This window comes from Triplophysa rosa, unplaced genomic scaffold (assembly GCF_024868665.1).
Source record: "Triplophysa rosa unplaced genomic scaffold, Trosa_1v2 scaffold485, whole genome shotgun sequence".
Lineage (NCBI taxonomy): Eukaryota > Metazoa > Chordata > Actinopteri > Cypriniformes > Nemacheilidae > Triplophysa > Triplophysa rosa.
Genome location: NW_026634492.1, coordinates 4,752 through 27,000, shown reverse-complemented (window position 1 = coordinate 27,000; position 22,249 = coordinate 4,752). Strand labels below are relative to the sequence as shown.

Genomic DNA, 22,249 nt, shown 5'->3' with positions numbered 1-22,249 from the left:
AGAACGAGGTCGGTGGCGGCGCGGAGTTCCTGCATAAGCACTGGGTCGGTCTTACCCTCGTGGAGCTCTCTCAACGCCATGGCCTGGCAGGAGCCATAGCGTGGAGAGAGGAGACAGCTTGGTCCGCCGCAATGTAAGTTCTCGACACCAGAGATGCCGAGACCCCACATGTTTTGGGCGGGAGTCTAGGTCGAGCCCCCCCAGGTGGCCGCCGCCTACGGGCACGAGTGCATCGCGGTGGCACCACCTGGGGGACATCGACGTATCTTCTAGCTGTCTCAACCTCGAGGGAAGAGAGGAAAGGGGCTATGACACGTCAGAGGAGATCTGGCCCTCCCGGCTGAGCCTGGTTTCACCCGAGGTTTTTTTTCTCCATTATTCATCATTGGAGTTTGGGTTCCTCGCCACAGCAGAGCAGTGCAGTGTTGGCTTGCTCACCGGGAGACTGCATTTATTTATTTATTCATTTATTTATTAGATATTATTTATTATAATGATCTTGCTTGGTCTATAAACACCATGCACTGTGCTGTGTTTTACCTTTCTGTGTTTTTCTTATTTGCTCCTGTAAAGCTGCTTTGGAACAATGCACATTGTGAAAAGCGCTATATAAATAAATAAAAAAATTGAAAGGGGGCGTGCCGGAAAGGGGGCGTTCCAGGTCTTACTAAGTTCCTCATGCACTTCCGGTAAACATGGCACTGGGGGCGGGTGCGGCTTGGAGCCGCGCTCAAACCCGAGGCGCCATGTATCCAGCCGCGAGCGTTGGGAGAGGCAGTGCGTGCACTGCAACCCAATGCCGGCGGACCGGGGAAGCATGGCTGACATTTCGACGTCCGCTTCTTCCTGGGCTCGACCCCCCGAGGGAGGGAGCCCGAGGAATCGTCGGAGTCTGATGGCAGTACGTCACCCCCCGATGCTGCAAGAGACATCTCATCATCACGCATCATGTCCGAATACGTGATTGAGGAATAAGACAGTGGGACCGTCTCCTGGGGAAAGGTCAGACGAGCGAGACGAGGTGCGAACGGTCTGTGAGCCAGTGGCTGGCGGATTATCGCTCACAGTAATCCTCATGTCACCCTCGCTGCTTGCCGTAGCGGATGGCAGGGCCATAGTCCTGCCGCCACGGAACGGGGAGCAAACGAGGTGGTGGCTGAGTCCAATGGGAACACCCATGACGCAACGTCTGAATCGTCACCGCCCGCAGTGCGGGCAGGACGTATCCACAACGTCTGCCCCAGCGTACTGGAAGCAGGCATCGTGTCCGTCCCCCACCTCGATGAGTGTGTTGCACCCATGAGAACAGCGGGACAAGCCACGCTGGAGAAATTTGCTCTTTTAGAAAGGAAATTAGCTCGAACACCTCCGGAACTGCCGAGACACCCAGGGGAGAGTCACTGCAGGAAGGGACCGTCCGCTGCACCACGTCGTAGATTCCAGCAGAAAAATGATCACCAAAGATCGTAGAGAAGCTCATCAGATGCGTAGGCTCTGAAGAACAAAAGGTGCCTTTCAGAAAATAGCTGCCTTTCAGGTTGATCACGAAGAAGCGCATCCTGACTTCCGTCAGGTGTCAGGACTGGTTCATGGCAATCGACCTGAAGGACGCGTACTTCATGTCTCGATCCTCCCTCGACATCGGCCATTCCTACGGTTCGCGTTCGAGGGACGGGCATATCACTACAGGGTCCTCCCCTTCGGTCTGTCCCTGTCTCCACGAGTCTTTACGAAGGTCGTGGAAGCCCTTAGGGAAGGAGGTGTGCTGGTACTAAACTATCTCGATGACTGGCTCAGCTTGGCGCACTCTCGAGATCTGTTGTGTACACACAGGGACCTGGTTCTCCGGCACCTAGATCAGTGGGGCTACAGGTCAACTGAGAAGAGCAAGCTCTCCCTGGTGCAGAGCGTCCTCTTTCTCGGTATGGAACTCGACTCTGTCCTCATGAGCGGCCCCGCTCATCTCCCGCGGGGGGCGTGAGACCCGCGACGAGGAAGCCCGCGCCCACTCGGCCTCCCAGAGGCAGTGCGATTGACTACAGAGCGCGCCCGATCAGTGTTGAACTGCCTGAAGCTCTCAGGCAGTCAGCGGTCCCGCTGAAAAAATTTCAGAGGCTCCTGGGATACATGGCATCCTCGGCGGGGGAGGTACCCCACGGGTCGATGCACATACGACCGCTCCAACACTGGCTACAGAGTCAAGTTCCTTGGAGAGCGTGGCACACCGGCAGCAGGCGTATGGCCATCACGCTTTTCTGCCGACACACCCTAACCCCCTGGTCTCCCATGACCTTCTTGCGGACAGGGGTACCCTTAGGGATGCCTCCCTGTAGGGTTGGGGTGCCGTGTGCAACGGGCACGCAGTGTCGGGGCGGTGGACAGGCCCCCGCCTGCGTTGGCATTTCAACTGCCTAGAGTTGTTGGTTGTGCTACTTGCATTGAGGAGGCTACTACCTCTCGTGCAGGGCAAGCACGTGCTGGTCCGGTCGGACAGCACAGCTGCTGTGGCGTATATCATTGGTGGCATTCGCTCACGGCAGCTAACATGACTCGCCCGGCGCCTCCTCCTCTGGAGTCAGCAGGTGATCAGTTCCCTGCGAGCCACACACATCCCAGGCGTCCTGAACCAGACAGCCGATGCGGTCTCTCGTCAGTCGACGCCTCGCGGAGAGTGGCGACTCCATCCCCGCGCAGCAGTTCGGCCTCCCCGGACTCCACCCATTGTCCGCTTTGGTACTCCCTGTCCGAGGTAACCCTTGGCACGGAGGCCCTTGCGCACAGCTCGCCGCGGGACAAGCAGAAGTACGCTTCCCCCCAGTGAGCCTCATTGCACAGGTCCTGTGCAAGGCCAGGGAAGAGGAGCATCAAGTGGTACTAGTTACGCCCCTTTGGCCTAACCAGGACTTGGTTCTCGGAGCTAAGGCTCTGACAACAACTCCCCCCTGGCCGCTCCCCCTGGCGAATTGCTTCCCCAGGGGAAGGGGCATGTTACGGCATCCCAGGCAGAACCTGGTCTCCATGTCTGGACGGGACGAGGAGATCCTGAGTGACCCACCCCTGGTCTGGTTGGGACGTCACTCAGGCTAGGGCTTCGGCCACTGGGCGGCTATACGCCCATAGGTGGCGCCTCTTCTCGTCCTTGTGCTCTTCTTGGCGAGAAGACCCGCGGAGTTGCTCGGTCGGGTACGAGCTGTCCCTTCCTCAAGAGAGACTGGGGAGTAACCTCTCCCGCTCCACATTGGGAATGTATGTAGCCGCTACGGCCGCTCATCATACCCAAGTGCTGGGTTGCCTCTGGGACAGCACGACCTGGTCATTAGGTTCCTAAGGGGCGCGAGAGGGTGACCACCTTATCGGCGCTCCGTACCCTCTTGCGACCTCGGTGGCGGGCCTCAAGAGGCCCCGCCCCCTTCGAGCCTCTCGGGGTTGCTGCTCTTTCTCAGTCTTGATAAAGACGGCTTTCCTGATGGTGCTCACCTCCAAGAGGGTAGGGGATCTGCAAGCACCCTCCGTGTCCACAGATTGCCTAGAACTCGGGGCCGGGATTCTCACGTTATCTTGAGACCCCGCCCCGACTACGTGCTCAAAGTTCCCACCACTCTTCCGAGAGACCAGGTGGTGAACCTGCAGGCGCTCCCCACCAGGGAGGAAGACCCAACCTTTCCATTTTGTGTCCAGTACGAGCACTGTGCCTCTACTTGGACCGCACGCAGAGCCCAGAAGCTCTGAGCAGCTCTTTGTCTGTTTCGGAGGTCAGCAGAAGGGAAGGCTGTCTCCAAACAGATGCTGGCGCACTGGATCGTGGATGCCCTCGTTAGGGCATACCGATCTCAATTCGCCCCTGCCCATTGGGAGTGAGGCACACTCCTCATGGGCACTGGCTCAGGGCGCCTCTCTAGCAGACAACTGCAGAGCTGCGGGTTGGGCTATGCCCAACGACTCCGTGAGGTTCTAATACCTACGCGCGGAACCGGTGTCAGCCCACATCCTGGCAAGGTGTAGGACCGGCAGCCGGTAGGGCGTACGACTGCGAAAGCCCTTCCCCCTTCTTTAGGAGGATCAGCTGCTATTACGCCTCCCCTCTTTCCCCCACTGGGTAAAGAAGAGGCATTTTATCCATCACTAGCACCTTCCTCTGGGCAGGCTGGGCAGAGCAGCCCTGCCCCCTTAGGCCGGGGAACAGTTGAGTTATCTGGAGGAGTCGGACGGGGAGTCCCACGACTCCCTTCGTCTACGCCGGCCACGGATGCTGATGGGTGGAGGAGGAGCTGCCGGGGGAGAGGAGGATGGCGTGGTGACACCCAAAACCCCGACCTGTAAGGGGCTATCCTCCTGGATGGTCGCCAGCCCCGTGAGAGGCTCCGCCATGGACATTCCCCTGAGCTCCTCATGATTCATCGCGAGTTGGACCTGGTCCACGAAGCCCAGGGGTCTTAACCGGTGCATCTCAGCTGGCTCGAAAGGTTCATCGAGGCAGCTGTTGAAGATTACCTTCAATTCTGCCTCTGTGAACCCCGAGTAGCGCGCGGTGGACAGGAAGTCCATGGCGAAGTCTTTCACGGGGGTCCACCCCTGGCGGAAGCCGAACAGGACGTGAGCCTGGCGACTCCTGAACGCCTCGCTCGACTCCTCCATGCTGCCTGCTGGGTTCTGAAGGGGCTCGGTCATTCTGTCACGAAGTTGTGGAAGAACCCAATTGCAGGCAGCGTTCAGGGGTAACAACAAGAATATTTATTAAAAAACACAAAAACAAAGACCCACAATGGGGTATAACAACTCAACAAGAATAATAACAGGACGTAGCCTAACTAACAATAAACTGGGATAAACACACTAGACATAAACTAAAGAACTTCAAGAACAGGAACAGGAAAACAGGAATCACACTCAGGGTACGAGACACGATGATACACAAGGTAACACTCCAACAAGCACATACAATGACCGAGCACAGGACAATGAAACAAGAAGGCATTAAGTAGGGAACACAAACAAGGGATAATAACACAGGGCAGGTGAGGGTAATGACACACAGCAGGGAAGCAATACAGGAAACGAGAGGGGCGGGGCCAATGACAAGACACGAGAAAACACATGGAGTGTCAAAAGACAAACACCCCATGGTTTTCTCACACTAAACCAAAGGCTTTGCCACGACTCTGCCACAAGACCAAGAAATCTATGACAAGAAAAAGCAGAGTCGTGACAATATGTTTTTTATTACATTACTTATATGTATCTATGCAAGCAGTGAACAATGCTTTGTACCACATGTTAACAGACGTAAGCTTACTGTGATGTGTATTTCATGTTGTTCATGCATCTTTAACTTGCGTATGGTTTTGATATATGTAACGTTAAGTCTACTTCGAAGACGCATGTGTGCGTGGAACGCGCCTTTAAGCTAGACATATTAAAACAGTGCATTTTCACAGCAAAATCACAAATATACTTTATTATGTAGCATCTTACAGGTTAACTTTACGCTACAGCACTTTAACAAATGCGACTGCAACGCAAAGAAACGCGTTGTAATAGTCACTTTTGAAAACACCTGCTTCGCAGTTCTCCGCTATGCTCCTGTATGAACTTATTCTGTCCCGTGGGCTCATGGGATAGATAAGTATCCCAAGTATCTGTCACTGGGTGCTTCAGAATGTGGGTGTAACCAGTAAGCCATCCGCAAATTTCTCACCTACTCTTTTATGAATGCTTAGGATTCGGACATACTAGTCTGTTTTATCATACTATATAGTAGGTAAGTAGGCGTATTCGGACGCAACGTTAGTTCCTTCCAGTTCCAACCATGTAAGTTAGCAATGCTGTTTGCGACTGCTCGTCAGAACGATGGTTTCGGGAAACACTTGAATCGTTAAACTATGCAGGTGACAACATTTGGACGTAGACCACATTATTAGATTACCCTTTCACTATGAAAACATATCAATGACAGCCTAATGACTTTATTTAAATGAATACATTTTAATGGAGTTTATTTCTAAATGGTAGTCATTGGTGTTACTGATCTTCACCCATAGAAAGGTAAAACAAGTGACAATTTCCTGGGAATATGCATTAAAAAAATAACTGCTGCCAGGCATCAATCAAACCACATATTGTCAATCATTGTATACTCACTAAATTATGTAGTGTAATCCATTTGTATTCTAGTTTTTAAAGTTCCCTAACAATAAAGTGGGTCATAACAGTGAGTTCAACTAAAAGTTTCATATTAAATCATGTGATAAATGAGATCATTTCTGATAACTAAAAAAGAGACAGTGGACTAAGTAACCATGAGCCATTCTTCATAGATATTCGGGAAATAGGGAGAGGGAAGTCAAGTGATTTCATCAGTATGATGTTTATTTAAAAAGAAGAGATTTTTGTTAAACAGTAACACCAGTGACACAACTCCAGGTGTTAACTACTTTCAGTATATATTGTTTAATATTTATTTGGCATTTCGTTGTTTTATGTCATTTACATCATATATTGGATAGTTATATGTGCATTATTGTATATTAAATGGTAGAAAAACCTGTTTTTGATCTTAAAATAAAGTACTTTCAATAGCTCTGTTCATGACTGAGGGCGCTTCTGTGGTGCTTGGAATTCTATATAATTAATTTACAAACAAATATTGTCACATTGATGGCTGAAGATGTAATTGTTCAAATAACATATTGTTTCATTGGTAACATTTTATTTGAAGGGGTGTTCATAAGACTGACATGACACGTCATGAATATAAAGGAGATTTTATGCATGTTTATGACAACTGTCATTAAGTGTCATTCGCTGATTTATGTCATTTTTAATGCAAAGATGACATTGTTTGAGTTGTCTTTGTTATGACAACTTGACATTACCAAGACAACATAACCTGTCATGAATGTGTCATAAACATGTTAATTCATACCACTGTAGTTGAGGTCAAAAAAAGTATTCATGACACTGTTATAAAACTATTTGACAGAGTATTAACACTTAATGACATTTTAATGCAACATCCTCCATCCCATATGACATATGTATTTTGTTTGTCCCTTCCTCAAATACGACAAACATTGACTGAATTAGCACCATTCCCGGCAGTACGCAAGACTATCGCCTATACCGTCATTAAAAATTTACATTTTGGGGTATTATTTTGCAATAATAGCATGTGTTGTGGTTTTATTTTAATTTCAAAATGTTGTGATAACTATATTTACATTACACATACACAGATGTTCAGGCCTTTTGAGCAAGTAACACAACATATTATTAAATAACAGCACGATACAGATACAAAGCAGTTAAAATGTTTAAAACGTACAAATATTCCAAGTGTACCGAGGTGAAACCATTGATTTATATGAGGAACAGACAAGAAAGCGATCCCCATCTGCTGTCTTCCGGTTTCTGCTGTTTCCAAATTTTCAAATCTGGCACCAAGTTACGTCAGCCTTAATAGTTAAATATCATTGGCTTTCGTCTGTCTCATGACAGATAGCGTCATTGCGTCAGCGTTGAGTGTGAAATGCTATTGGCTCTCCGATTACATCATTCTAATGTTCCGGCTTGTTTACAGATGTGTTGATGTTCGTAAAATAATAATAATATTAAAAAAGATGCATTGATGTCTGTTCCCGGAGTTCCTTGAACTAAGTTATCATATGGCTTCAGTTCAGAAGGTTTGCAAAGCGACTTGTGTTGTGGCGAATCGGCCTTCCATCGCAGAAAGAAATCTTAAGAGACAAGGGTTCCAGATGCCAAGAGTTTAAACTTTATTTGCTCGAGCAAGCAAAGTGAGACACAGAGTAGAGGTCTGCGCGGGACAGTTTTTTTCGTCCCGCTCCCGCTAGGTTGATATTCCGCACCCACCCGCTCCCGCCATGTATTCACTCTTTGTTTACCCGCTGTCCGCTTAGAATAAATTTCTTCCCGACCCGACCGTTCCCACTAAATTTAAATATCTTTTCCACAATCTCACATTTAAATTTCCACTACTGAAAGAGAGAGAACAAATAAAACTGTAGGTTGTACAAAAAATATTTATTTGTATTCGTGTCAAGATTCTTTTAACATTTAGCTGTCAACACAAAAGGAACACGTGTTGCAGAAAAAAATGTAGGTACAAAAATTGTAGCCTATTTGTTATTTTTATTCAAAATACAAATGTAAAAATTTTCTGTCAACACAGCAGGAAAAGTGTAGCTGAGAAAAAAAAGACATCTGTGATTTCAAATTAGAAACAAAAGAACAAAACCGTTGGCTAACCATTGTGAAATTAAATCACCTTTTAACCTAACAATTTAACAAAAACATTTCCCGCCGACGACTTCAACTTCTCTCCTACAAAAGAAAATAAGCCTATATAAATGCAGCAACAATAACTGATGATAAATTAAATGACATCTCAAAATTGTAAGCCTTTAACGACATGAACGAAAATCGTTTACTTGCTTGCAAAATCACCTTTTTCTAAATTATTTAAAATATCCATGCAAGAAGAGAATGTCACTGACTGATGACGGTTTCAGCACCGAACGTCTCTCCTCCAAGATCCGACCACAAATGCTGAATGCTCTCTCGGAAGGTGCACTCGTGGCCGGAATGCAGAGGACATATCTTGCAAGGTTGCTCAGAGCAGGGAGCTGGGAACGATGTGAATTCCACCATTGCAAAACCTTTTGTTGACTTGATAGTTCAAGTTGCATGGTCCTGTACTCCTGAATCTGCACATCGAGGGATTTTGATCCACATGATTCTTCATCATCCTCCAATCTGAAAATTTACAGAGAACAGTAGGCCTTTTGGCCGGTGTTGGCTCAACATCCTCATCATGCGTATCAAACTTTAAATTTTCGATCATCTCCTTGACTCCCTGTATCACCTCCTGTCGCCCTCTTTCATCCAACATTTTCAAACCTCGCAGATTTGGTGTCAGAAAGGTTGCTGTTTTATAAAGCATGTGTACCGAATGTAACGAAGTGCTGTCTGTTGACAGTAATTCTTTCAGCCGTGTCACACAGACGGTTGCAATTTCAGAGAGCCGAGGGTCTTTGGTGGCTGACGTACAGTGCTCAATTAATCGCACAGACCACGGAAGAACCAGTGAGGCACTTGAAGCTGTGTTGTCGGTTTCCAAGTCGTCAGTTGCCTCTTTGAAGAGTTTTAGGAATGATACTAGTACCTTAAGCGTGCTGGCGCTGATGCGTCCGATCTTGTCATAATTATTGTTGTCAGTCAGCACAGATGCGATGTCTTCGTACTGTTCCAAAACAGAATTTAGCATGTCAAAATTGGAATTCCACCGTGTCTCTACAGATTGTTTCAGTGACTTTCTTAGTTTGCCCTGCTGTCCTGAGTGCTTGAAATATGTGACCAACTTTTTAACATCAGTTAGAAGCCCAGCGATCTCTGGAGACATTTCCATTATGGCAGGACCAAACGCACTGGACAGAGTCACGTTTAGTATGTGCGCTGTGCAGTTTAGCCTCGTGTATCCTCGTAAGGCACTGATCATGTTGGCTCCACGATCTGTGACAAAAACTATCTTTCTGCCCATTTCTGTTGCATCAATGCCAAACACTCTGAGATTCTGCAGCAGGTGCCTTCGAATGTTCCCCCGTCTTTGAGGTGCTTGGGTCAAAAGGGGCAGCAAAAAGCACCCTTGAATGTAGCTCAGATTGTTCATTAACGTAATGAATGGTTGCCGACAAAAAGGACGTTTTGCGATAGGTTTCTGTCCATATGTCTGCTGTAACTGCGCATCCGAATTTTGATATTGTTGCAGTGATTTCATCCACAACATTTCTACGTAGACTCTGAGCCCTCATTTCAACATTTCTTGACACCGTTGTTGGGTGTGGTAGTATCTCACTGACATCGAATTTTCCTATTTTTGCTGCTGTGTTGACCAAATGTTGGGCCAGTTGTGTGAAGCCTTTTCCGGATACAGTATCGTACGGTCGAATGTCTTGGCAAACAAATTCAACACATTTTTCTGTGGTCTCTTTTTTAAACTGCTCTGGCATCTGCCTAGACTTAGTAAATGTCAGTTTGGTTTGCCCCTTTGTGAGGCATGAGTGCCGCCTTAAACCTGAGGTTCCAGTCTTGTGACTGCTGAACGGTAAAACTTTTAGGCATTTATCACATCGCACAAAGGGTATTTTTTTCCATCTGCGTCTATAACACACGAAAAAGACTCCCATACATCAGACTTGCCTGACGTGGGTTTCTTAGCAGTAAACTGACCGTTTTCCAGTCCATGTTGAACATCCTTCAAAGTCAGCGCATCCACACTTTGCTCTGCCATCTTTATTCAGTACAGCCCGCTCTGAGGATCGTTATGCAAATGCTGCATGCACGGACCTTGCAAAAAAATGCATTACGCAAAAAGCACGGTCCATGTTTGCAGCACGTGCACAATAGTCCTAAGTGCAGACTGTACTGGTGGTTGATAAGAATGAGTGCAGACATGTTGTTCTGAAAGGACGACGGGAACGGGATGTTTTTAGACCGCCTGCTCCCGTTCAAATCACACCAAAGTTCCCGACCGCTGCCGCATTTTATTCTGAAATGTATCCCGCATCGCAAGAAATCTGGTCGGGTCCCGCGGTTCCTGCGGGAGAGCCACAGGAATGCAGACCTCTAACACAGAGTTCATCTGATGTTGTCCAAAGAATACATATCTGACTCCATCTTTTATACAGTAACTTCAAGTTGTTTTTCACATTGTTAACCAATCATGCTTCGCCTGACATCACCTTCTACCAATCAGGTTTCACATGATATCACCTTTTTGTTAGTCCGTCCTCTTTCTGAGTTGCTACCATTATATCTTATTTAGGTCTTAACCTGCTATGGTTATAAATCAGGTTTACTATATTAGGATTTAACTGTGGCGAAACCCTTTTAAGGTTCTTAAAAACAAGGTTTATACATGTCCTTTTTTAGCGGCAAATGTATACAATGTTACATACCATATTTGTCTTTTTCTACCAATGAGCTCATGGTTAAGTCCATTCTGTGCAACCCAAAAAGGTAATATTGTCTTTTGTAACGATGCTAAACACACCAGTGTTTGTGACAATTGTCTCCAGTTATATGTGCTACTTGCATGATGCTATGCATGTGCTCAATGTGTTATGTATGTGCTCAATGGTGCTGCTTGGTGATGCATGCATCTTGATACAAGAAATGCATGAAGTCTATTACTAACTTAAATGTATTATTTTATATAAGAAATCAAGAAATCTTAATACTGTAATAGAAAAAACCACCATACTTGTTTGTAATACGTTTATACTGTTTTGTTCATTTTATGGAATAAATACATGTGAATGTAATTTTACTTGTGTGTTGTGTTTAATGGTTGACAAGCGGTTAGGTTTAGGGTAAGGGGTGGGATAGGGGTTAGGTACTCTTAAAATATCTTTGACATTGGTAATGTCAAGTTGTCATGACAAAGACCCTGACAGGATATTGTGTATTGCTTTATGTCAAGTTATCATAACAAACAATGTCATCTTTGCACTAAAAATGACACAAATCAGCGAATGACACTTAATGACAGTTGTCATAAACATGCATAAAATCTTCTTCATATTCATGACATGTGTCATGTCATGATTATGAAGGTGTCATGTCAGTCTTATGAACACCCGTTCAAGTAAAGTGTTACCGTTTCATTTTAAAATATAAAGATATTGAACCCTAAAATGTTTTTCAAAGGCTATGGACAGAACAATTGAAATTTCCATAGAATGACCAATATACGGCCTTACCCAAAGTTCCCACACAAGCAGAACACCAGTAGATAGCAGGTTTCTGCTTTCAGTGAATATTTCTGGGGGACTTGAGAAGAAATTTTGCATATTACAGTTTTATATTGCGTTTTTCAAGTGACGCATGAAATAAGGAATTGTGTCACTAATGCAAGATGGCTTTGTTAGGGGACAACATGACTTAAAGTACAGTGAAATAATATTAAAGTAAAGTACAGTGTACAAATATTGTCCATTGGATTGGAATACACATTTTCAGTGCAAGTGGATATAACGTTGTTAATATAAAATAACTAATTGTCACTATCCCCAAAACACAGTTTTACTCATTTGTAAGTTGTTGTGTTTAAAAGCATTACAAGCAAGTGAAAATATAGAAGAGATATTTAAAAATGTGAAATGCTTTTTTAAAATATTTGCTGTAAAAATGCCACAATATGGAATATTTGGACTGCTAGATGGTGCACTTTCGAAACAACAACAAAAGGCGAAGCTAAATGACGTTATGTAGGAGAGTGGAATTATGGGACATGTCGTTTTCACCATGAGATGGAGATCGCCCATCATATTCACGGACGAGGTAATGAATTAATTTTATTTTATGTCATCGTAATGAATTAGCTCGCAAGAAACGTGGAATGTAATGCTACGTTAGCCCGCGAATGATATTGGACTTTGTCAATTGATTTGGTAGTAGGGATGTAACAATGTCAAAATCTCACTGTGCGATAATACCTCGGTATAAAGTTCACTGTACAATATTTATTGCAATTTTTAAAATGACAAATGATGACTTGGAAACGTGCCATAAACATCCTCTTTTCTTTATCCTCTAATCATAACTGTTGCTAGAGGTATGAGTTATAGAATGAGATGGGTCAAATGACCTAAAAATCCCTTTTATAAAATAAAATAATTGCACCAGATGGACCTTGCCAAAGGTAACATCTATTCATTTTTCTAATATTCTTTATGTTAGGCCTGGAAGACCTATCCTTTCATACTGTCATGTGAACACGATAATATTGAGACAATTTTGCTATTGCGATAACACAATATCGATTATATTGTTACATACCTATTTGGTAGCGTAATGCTACACAGTTTTACGTGTTTAAAACAGTAATACAGTCGTCGTTTAAAAAGTACATTTGAACGAACCCACTGTATTTACAAGTAACATTACTGGCTACATATCTTTGTGCGACATATACTGTATGTCATAGGGTAGCTGCATTAATAACTATTCAAATAATCTGAGTATTTCGTGTACAATAAAAACAATGATTACCTGTCTATTAAAACAGACAGTCTCTGTCGAGTCCAAGTTGGTCGCGAAGCTTTCTCCATTTAGAAAATGCCACGCCGATATTAATCCTTGTTTTATCTCTTCCTTTGTCTGTAAGCCTGCTAGCCTCATTTGGCCTACGTTTACGCTTTTTTGGGTTTCCTTTACTCACCAAAGAGTAATCGTGATCCATAATAACAGAACAACAGATGCTGCGTCCCAGATGCTGTGTAACCACTTGCATCTGCTGAAGTTTCTACAACCGGAAACTGAGGGTAGTGCGGAGCAGTGGATATTAAGTGATATGCGACAAATACAAGAGAGACAAGTGACGGACCATTATTTTAAATAGGAATTTCTCTGGATTTGCACATTCTTGGGAACATTTAGGATAATGTAAGTACACAACTGCATGAAATATATCACACTTTGCAAGTGATTTTTGGATATTTCATAACAAAATTATTCCATATTGTGGCTTTAACAATTTTTACGTGTTTGTTGTCTTTATTACACCACGTAGTCTGAATTACAAACATGTTTATTCAATTACTTGTAAATGAACGATGTTTATTTTTCTCCACATTTTATTCTACTATGGTAGTCAACGATGTCCCAGAAATAAAAATTAATAACATTCTTCCAAATATCTTTCTCTGTGTTAATCAGAACAAAGAAATACATGTTTGGAACAACTTGAGGGCGAGTGTATGATGACAGAATTTGTTTTATTTTTTTGGGTGAACTGTTCCGTTAAGCCCAGCTCCACCCTCCAATGAGGAATTTCATAAAGTACTTCTACCAGTAGTTGTGGTTTCACAAGTATTCTAATAATCAGAATAATCCTTACATGACTTGCATTAAACCCTTAAAGAGCTTTTTTCACTTAAAAGTATGTAAATAATGCAGTCTTTGTCATTTAGGACAGTGGTTCTCAAACTTTTTCGTTGTAAGGTCCCCTTTGTGTAGATTGCATTGTTTTTCGGTCCCCAAATAAATACTTAAATCTTAAACTTAGAATTTTTAGTAAGACAAAAAATATTCATTTATACAATACTGGATAATACATTCTTTTGGTTGGTGGTCTTATTTTTCTGATGTTTCCTTGCATAAAATTTATGATCAATTTCTATTTTACATAAAATCCCTCAAAATCTGTGGCCCCCCTGGTTCCATATTGGGGTCCCCAGTTTGAGAACCACTGATTTAGGAAATGTAAATCATTGCTGCACTAATGTAGGATATATATAGAACAGAAATCTCCACCGCCCAAACTGGTTTCTGTACATTTTTATTGTGAGCTATGTTTGAACCTTTACATTAAGCTATTGTATCAGACTTTGGTTTTAGACAAAACAAACTATAAATGTATTTTGGTTACTTCTAAGACACATACGAAGACATTTCGAAGAACACTGGTAACCAGGGTTGACAGATTTTTTAAAAACAAAACCCACCCAATAGCCAATAAAATTAGCCTGAACAAATTAGCCCAAAATAATAGCTGAATAACTCAACATGCCACTCCCATATCTAAATTTATTGTACAGTAGTAATCATTGACATAGTACATTTACATGCATAAAATCATTTTACCATCAGATTTACAGCTGGTGAACAAAATTATTATTTCAAAATTTTATATTTACTACACCTCCCTATCTGTTAACGTGGAAATGAAAACCAGTGCCCCTCCTTGACCATAATGTTTTTAATCGGTCAAGTCATATAGCGTTTTACAATTGTTAGAATATACATTTGGTAAATTAGTTCAATACATGGGCCAGTCATGGGTGTCTCTCCCACTTTTTTAAGTCTCAACTCAACTTTATTTATATAGCGCTTTTTACAATTTTCATTGTTACAAAGCAGCTGTACATGAGATATATTGACTATAAGCAAAACAATCAAAGTTGTACCTGTAAAAACAAGAAAAAGGTGAAAACACAGAAGACAGACATACCCACATACAAAACACTCCACACACACACACACACACACACACACACACACACACACACACGCAACACGCACACACACACGCACACACACACACACCACACACACACACAATATGCACACGTACTAACACAATAGACACACACAAATGACACGCAACACACGACGTGCAGCACACACACACAGACACGACGCACACACACACACACACCACACACAACACACACACACACACACACACACACACACACACACACACACACACACTGACACGCACGCACAGTGAGAGCACACATTAAGATAAAGAGAGAAAGAAGCACAAGTCAAATATAACAGACTAAATTCCTATAGTAATATTAATTAAGTAAAACTTTAAAATCTAAAGCACCCCCGGCCAGGCAGATGCCAAAACAGTATGCAAACGGGTGAGAACCCAAAACTCTAATGAGAAAAAAACCTCAGGAGAACCCAGGCCCAACCAGGGATTCCAGTTCCCCTCTGGCAAAAGCTGCTGCGCTGCACAAGCTCGACAGTGCTTGCACAACAAGGCAATAAAAAAATAATAAACTTACTTAATAAGGTAAATTATAGTTTAAGATTATCATTAATAATCTAATAGCTTTTGAAATTTTGTGGGAAGAAAGTGTGAAGTGACCACGTCCTTCTTTACAGCTCTATCATCTCAGCTCTGTCAGTCGCCCTTCCATCTCCTCTACCATCAGGTCAGGCCATGAACTGCATCCTGCTCGCTGTGGTAACCTTGGAACAATGAGACAAGACTGGCTGAGAGTAGAGTACTGTTCTGTACTCTTTGATGCAACAAGTACATCAGTTGTGTTTTTGGTTCCGGTTGATCTAACTAATGCAGCCTAAACCCTCAGAGGATTTATATTATGGAAGTGTAGTGTATGCAAGATTAAAAAGATGTGTCTTTAGTCTAGATTTAAACTGACAGAGTGTGTCTGCCTCCCAGACAGTGCAGGGAAGACTATTCCAAAGTTTAGGCGCTAGATAGGAAAAGGATCTACCACCTGCAATTGATTTTGAAATTCTAGGTATTACCAACTGACAGGACAGCTGAAGGAAGGACTGTAATACAAGAGGAGTTCACTCAAGTACTGAGGAGCTAAACCATGTAGGGCTTTATAGGTAATAAGCAAGATTTTAAAGTTAACGCGATGCTGTAACCAGTGCAAGGTTGACAGAACCGGGCTAATATGTTCATACTTTTTTTGTACGTGTAAGAACTCGAGCTGCTGCGTTTTGGACCAGTTGGAGTTTTTGTAATAAGCCTGCAGGGCAACCACCTAACAGTGCATTACATTAATCTAGTCTTGATGTCATGAATGCATGGATTAACTTCTCTGCATCTGACATTGACAGTATATGACGTAGTTTAGATATATTCTTAAAATGGCACATACTATTTAGCACATACGTCGTTCACTTTTTAAAGCACTTGAGGAATTATAAATTAAACTCCATTCCGCTTTTTAGCCACAGCCGTGACGTCCATCATTCTATGTCTCAAATCTAGTCCACTTGGCTCATTCAGAGTCTATATAAATTAAACTCAATTCTGTTTCGACACAGCAAGGTAAATAATACAATAATAGAGTGTAAATTACAATTATTAAATGGATGCCAACTAACTGGGACAATAAAGACCTACTAGTTGAAAGTGTATGGTAACCTTATGGTAACCTCCACCCTGTGACTTTACATAGTCCTCTGCTTTTTTACTACTGTTCATAAATGCTTACAAGCAAATGCTATATTAAGAGGTTTATTGCAATATTGTCAATTTTTTGTATTTTCCAAATAGTGTTTTGAAACAGCCCCCTATAGTTAGCTTGACTTTTCAAATTTTCAGATGTTTTATCCATATAAGGTAAAAAAAATCTACCACAGTTTATGTGTGAGTTTTAGAGTGTTTTGAGTTGAAAGTGAGAGAAGAGGGAGAAAGGGATCAGGAGGTGAAGGTGGGGATGTCTTAAGATGAGACGCAAACTCTGTGGGGGACTCACACTATTTTTTCTTTTGCACCTTCTTCATTGTTTTTGTCGCTCAAAATCAGACTGTTGTATTTCCATTTTCTGTGAACAAACTAAATCACTGTTGACCAGTTTCCACATGTTTATCAGATCTGGTGGGAGCAATTTATGTACCACTATCATGGCCTTAAAAAAGCACGGCTCCCTATTCAATTTGCTGGTTTTATTCCTTACCAGCCCGAATGTTTTGAAAGCATTGTGTTTAATGGGGGTCACTTGAAGCACTTCTAGACACTTCCCGAGAAATACATCATCAATGGGATAGAGCTCTAGAGTTTCACACGCTCCGTAGAGTTTACGTGCAAGAGGTCCATCCATCAGAAAACCTCCTCCACCAGCATACGGTGGGTAGTGGGTCTTCTTATACAAGGCTTGAGGGATGTAGTACTTGTTATCCTTTTTGCGAATGGGCTTGGCTTTGAAGAGAACATGACCGACAAAGAGGTCTTTCAAGTCTGCATTCATCTCCAGGTATTCCAAGATGTTGGGAACGTTGACAAACACGTCATCATCCCCTTTGAAGATGTAGCGGGTGTTTCCGCAGTAGGTGGAGAACCATTTCAAGAAGTGGATCTCCTTTAGGGTGAGGTTAAAGAAGCTATCCATGAAGTCCCATTGAATGATGTCCCCATAAATGTAATCCTCATATTCTAGAAGTTTTTGATGGTTGGCCCTCTCTTCTTCATTGGAAGACGTCCCAAGAAGGAAAAGAGTCTTGATTCTATTGCCGTCGATCACCTTCTCTTTGCCCCACATTTGTCTTATGACCTCTCTCCGATCATATTGTGTTATCACTGAATTAATGACCATTAACAAGTAGACGTCCCCAGCACACTTCTCTGGATGATTCATCAGGATAGGAAAGTATCGACAATGCCTGTAGAGCAAAAATTGCTTGAAACTGAATTCAAGCTGCTTGAACCACTCTAAGGAAGAGAAGTTATGGTTGGGGCTGCAGTTGGAGCTGCTGATGTCCCAGGTTGTGGGTCTTTGGTCTTGATTGATGACAGGATTTCCTTTGGTAGATAGCACTGGTTGAATGCTATTCCCCCAGAAGCTTACAGGAATGTGATGGAAGCCCTTATTCTGCAGGTCGACTTCGGCCATGATCTTCACATGCGTTTGTCTTTCAATTCTCTCCAAGTCCTGTATGGAGCTGATGTTTGCAGTATGGGTGACAGTAAGCAACACTACTACAAATAAGATCATGAGGCTGTAGAAAACCATGTGCTTGTAAACTTTCCATTGTTCTCTGGTGATCATCCTAGTTAAAATTGAGAATTGTGTACAATTAAGAGAAATTAATGCATGTTTCTGGTACAAATTTACATTTATGCCATTGGCCGATACTTTTATCCAAAGCCACTTGCATTCAAAGTATACATTTTTTGAGTATGCAAACTTATGACCTATGCACCGCTACCGTAATGCTCCACCAATTGGGCTACAGGTAGAAAAACAAATGCATGATACATTTGTATATGCAAAGTACTTTGGTACTTTATCTTGTGTACTATCAGTATGTAGCAGAAATGCAAACAAAATGGTTTGCATAATAAAGCAGAATATGTAGTAGACTCCAGGCTTCTATAAACTAAGACAGTTTGTTGTTTTCTTTTTCCCAAGAAAGTTTAACATTATATTTAATTTAAATTAAGATAAATATACAATATATAATATCTGCAATCGCACATTATTTATTCAAATGAAACAAAAGATACAATGTTTTTGTAATATGTCTATACTTTAATCGGGAATGGATCTATGGAAAGTCCAATTTAAGATTACACAATAGTTTAGGTAGAATTTACTTACGAGCAGCATAACTTTCCATCCATTTTTAAATTATTGAAGATTTAATTCTAAATATGACCATATTTGATTGTTCAAAAAATTATAATATGACTATGAAAAGCACAACAGAAAATGTCTTAATGTCATGTAAATAATTGTATATTATGCAGTATTAACTCAATTAAGTGTATTATGATATTGCAAATAACTATATCGTTGGTTTTTGTCATACATCACTATTATTGCTATATTATTGTTAATGCAAAAGCATATAATATAAAAATGTATAAATCATTATAAAAAAAATATTAATGTTTTTTTGTGTCAATAATTATACACGCAATCACAAAAACTAAATATTAATCTTAAATATTAACAAAAACTTGAACAATACTCACATTGTCTCTTATTTTATGTTATGTCTGCTCGTCTTTTAGGTGTGTGCTGCACGAGTCTTTGGATTCATGTGCGACCTACTGTGTATGCAAATCAAAAACAAGATGATTCCACCACACACACACGCACACACACGCACACACACACACACACACACACACACGCTTTGGTTGACTATCCCCGTGGGGACAGTCCATAGGCGTAATGTTTTTTATACTGTACAAACTGTATATTCTATCCCCTATCCCTAAACCTAAAGATCATAGAACACTTTTTGCATTTTTAGATTTGTAAAAAGTATTGTTTTTTCAAATTGTATAAACAATTTATTAGCTTTTTTGCCCGTGGACACGAGTCCCCATGTGTTGGTGTGTATTCAGGTTTAGGTCCCCACCGGGATATACACTCACCTAAAGGATTATTAGGAACACCATACTAATACGGTGTTTGACCCCCTTTCGCCTTCAGAACTGCCTTAATTCTACGTGGCATTGATTCAACAAGGTGCTGAAAGCATTCTTTAGAAATGTTGGCCCATATTGATAGGATAGCATCTTGCAGTTGATGGAGATTTGTGGGATGCACATCCAGGGCACGAAGCTCCCGTTCCACCACATCCCAAAGATGTTCTATCGGGTTGAGATCTGGTGACTGTGGGGGCCATTCTAGTACAGTGAACTCATTGTCATGTTCAAGAAACCAATTTGAAATGATTCGAGCTTTGTGACATGGTGCATTATCCTGCTGGAAGTAGCCATTAGAGGATGGGTACATGGTGGTCATAAAGGGATGGACATGGTCAGAAACAATGCTCAGGTAGGCCGTGGCATTTAAACGATGCCCAATTGGCACTAAGGGGCCTAAAGTGTGCCAAGAAAACATCCCCCACACCATTACACCACCACCACCAGCCTGCACAGTGGTAACAAGGCATGATGGATCCATGTTCTCATTCTGTTTACGCCAAATTCTGACTCTACCATTTGAATGTCTCAACAGAAATCGAGACTCATCAGACCAGGCAACATTTTTCCAGTCTTCAACTGTCCAATTTTGGTGAGCTCGTGCAAATTGTAGCCTCTTTTTCCTATTTGTAGTGGAGATGAGTGGTACCCGGTGGGGTCTTCTGCTGTTGTAGCCCATCTGCCTCAAGGTTGTGCGTGTTGTGGCTTCACAAATGCTTTGCTGCATACCTCGGTTGTAACGAGTGGTTATTTCAGTCAAAGTTGCTCTTCTATCAGCTTGAATCAGTCGGCCCATTCTCCTCTGACCTCTAGCATCAACAAGGCATTTTCGCCCACAGGACTGCCGCATACTGGATGTTTTTCCCTTTTCACACCATTCTTTGTAAACCCTAGAAATGGTTGTGCGTGAAAATCCCAGTAACTGAGCAGATTGTGAAATACTCAGACCGGCCCGTCTGGCACCAACAACCATGCCACGCTCAAAATTGCTTAAATCACCTTTCTTTCCCATTCTGACATTCAGTTTGGAGTTCAGGAGATTGTCTTGACCAGGACCACACCCCTAAATGCATTGAAGCAACTGCCATGTGATTGGTTGATTAGATAATTGCATTAATGAGAAATTGAACAGGTGTTCCTAATAATCCTTTAGGTGAGTGTACAAACATGAACACACACACATTCTTTATTTCATTAACTGTATACTTCTACGTTGCACAGGAATGTCTACCTATGTGTCTGTTTGGTTGTTTACAGATTTAGTGGCACACACCACTGAAAACATATGTATAATTAAAGAGAGTGGTCTTGTGCTACCACCACTCGTCGCCAGAGGCTATGTTAAGGAAAATACTTGATGCTTCGTTTTGGTTTTGTTGTATATTAATTTGATGCACTTAAAGAAATATTGAGGAAAACAAACCAAAAATTTGTCTCGTATAATATGGGATCAGAATCCCGCCTAAAGTATTGCGGGCATATTTAAAAATAGAATAAGCGTAAATCAAAAAATTAAAATTAAAATTATATTGCACAGAATTAATACATAAAAACAAAGTTGTTCACATCGCACACAAATAATGTTTTCCTTGGTTGTTTTACTCATTTTTTTGTGTTCTCTGATATTTTCTGCTTATATTTTCATACGTTATTTTTTCCCTCGCCTCTTTTTCCAAGTTCTGGGCTTGCTTTTCCAAAGGCTACTCGCTGCAGAGCAAATGGGTGGAGCTTATTCGTAGCTCCTCCTTGCTAGACGTCCAACGAGGAGGAGCACATGTCCAGCGAGGAGGAGCTACATCGCAGCACTTGCGTGCTGCTGCTTCGCACAACTTGGAAAGATGGCGGACAGTCACAGACAATTTGAGGTAATAGCAGAATGCAAACACTGAACTTTCAAACATAAAATGAATGTGAATGTCCTTGAATGTGTAATCGTGCATAAATTGACGCTAGCGTCAAACACCTAAATACATGTAGGCTAATTTGTGGTTCAGCGAAGCATTTTTAAGTTTTGTTTACGCTACTTTTAACAGTGTATATTATAACCGATTCATTTCATATTATTTGCATTAACACGTGGACACCACTTATTTTAGCAATGCTTGTTTTAACGTAAGGGGTAATTCAGGTCTAAGTGTGCATACAATTATTTTAATGCATGACATAGAGATACAGAACCACCCGAAGCGAAGCTCACAGATGTGAAAACCGGAGTGTTTAATGCACACCTAGGCACGTATTACCCTGCTTATATCATGGTCTTGCCACAATTAATAAGGTTAAAACTGTCATTGATTTTGGAAAGACACTGTGAGTATCTATTCAAACTGACTGGAAGTACATGTACAGTAAACGGTTTTAATGCACACCACCTTCCAGCCAATAAGAATCCAGTATTGAGACTGACCATGGTATAATACAGTATGATCAATTTTTTGTTGTGACCGCCCCAGATTTATTGTTGTATAATAATTGAATTTATGTTTTATTATAGAAACAGCAGAGAAATGTCATCAT

The 22,249-nt window shown here is 42.3% G+C and overlaps 1 protein-coding gene across 1 annotated transcript; it reads right to left on the bottom strand.

The window, feature by feature from the left end:
* Positions 1–15,760: 15,760 nt before the first annotated feature.
* On the bottom strand, positions 15,761–20,031 carry LOC130550937 (UDP-GlcNAc:betaGal beta-1,3-N-acetylglucosaminyltransferase 7-like). Its single transcript, XM_057328471.1, has 2 exons — positions 19,271–20,031; positions 15,761–18,342 (listed from the first exon to the last, which is right to left on the bottom strand). Coding segments are annotated over exons 1-2 (1,269 nt in total). The 5' UTR covers positions 19,273–20,031; the 3' UTR covers positions 15,761–17,075.
* Positions 20,032–22,249: the final 2,218 nt, after the last annotated feature.